Genomic DNA, 556 nt, shown 5'->3' with positions numbered 1-556 from the left:
CTGCTGAAAATGGAAGAAGCTGTGAGAAGACTGCAGAGTCCCACATCACCAGTCAGAAGTCCAGTTGCCATTATGGAGGTGCCTGCTGAAATCCCCAGAGAAGGGCAGGAGGAAAGCAGCTCTGAGCAGACTGAAGGCAGTAGAGGACAGAGTTTGAGAGTGAACCATGAATGGTCTTTTGCCTTTGAGCAGATTCTGGCATCCTTACTAAATGAACCAGCTTTTGTGAGATTTTTCGAGAAACCTCATGACATAAAAGCTAAAATAGAGAGTGCTAAAAATTTACAGCTTAAAGCAAGAACCAGAATGTAATTTTCTTTACCTTTGACTGAATTAACCACATAAAGTGCTTACAAATGAAGGTTGTTGCTATGGAAATTGAGTCTGGTGTTTACAAAGGGAATGGAGTTTGAAGAGTTAGCTTTAAATATCAGATTACTGGTATGTAATGTAAATAAAAATAGTTTGAAGCACAATCACTTTCTTGCATTGTTCATAAGTTTCACTCCAAGGAAGGACTGAATGATAAACTGTCTTTACCATGTTATTAAAATAT

General features: G+C 38.3%; 1 protein-coding gene across 1 annotated transcript in view; it reads left to right on the top strand.

Moving 5' to 3' along the window:
* Positions 1-312, top strand: part of TBC1D8B (TBC1 domain family, member 8B (with GRAM domain)) — a gene marked incomplete at its 5' end in the record, with an annotated part of 25,695 nt that extends 25,383 nt beyond the window's left edge. Inside the window, one exon of the mRNA XM_010015212.1 lies at positions 1-312. This exon is cut by the window's left edge and continues 111 nt beyond it. Coding sequence (XP_010013514.1) covers positions 1-312 — 312 coding nt within the window.
* Between the last annotated feature and the right edge of the window lie 244 nt (positions 313-556).

The sequence above is a fragment of the Nestor notabilis genome, unplaced genomic scaffold, assembly GCF_000696875.1.
Source record: "Nestor notabilis isolate BGI_N333 unplaced genomic scaffold, ASM69687v1 scaffold5500, whole genome shotgun sequence".
Classification (NCBI taxonomy): Eukaryota; Metazoa; Chordata; class Aves; order Psittaciformes; family Psittacidae; genus Nestor; species Nestor notabilis.
This window is presented reverse-complemented; position numbering and strand designations above follow the sequence as displayed.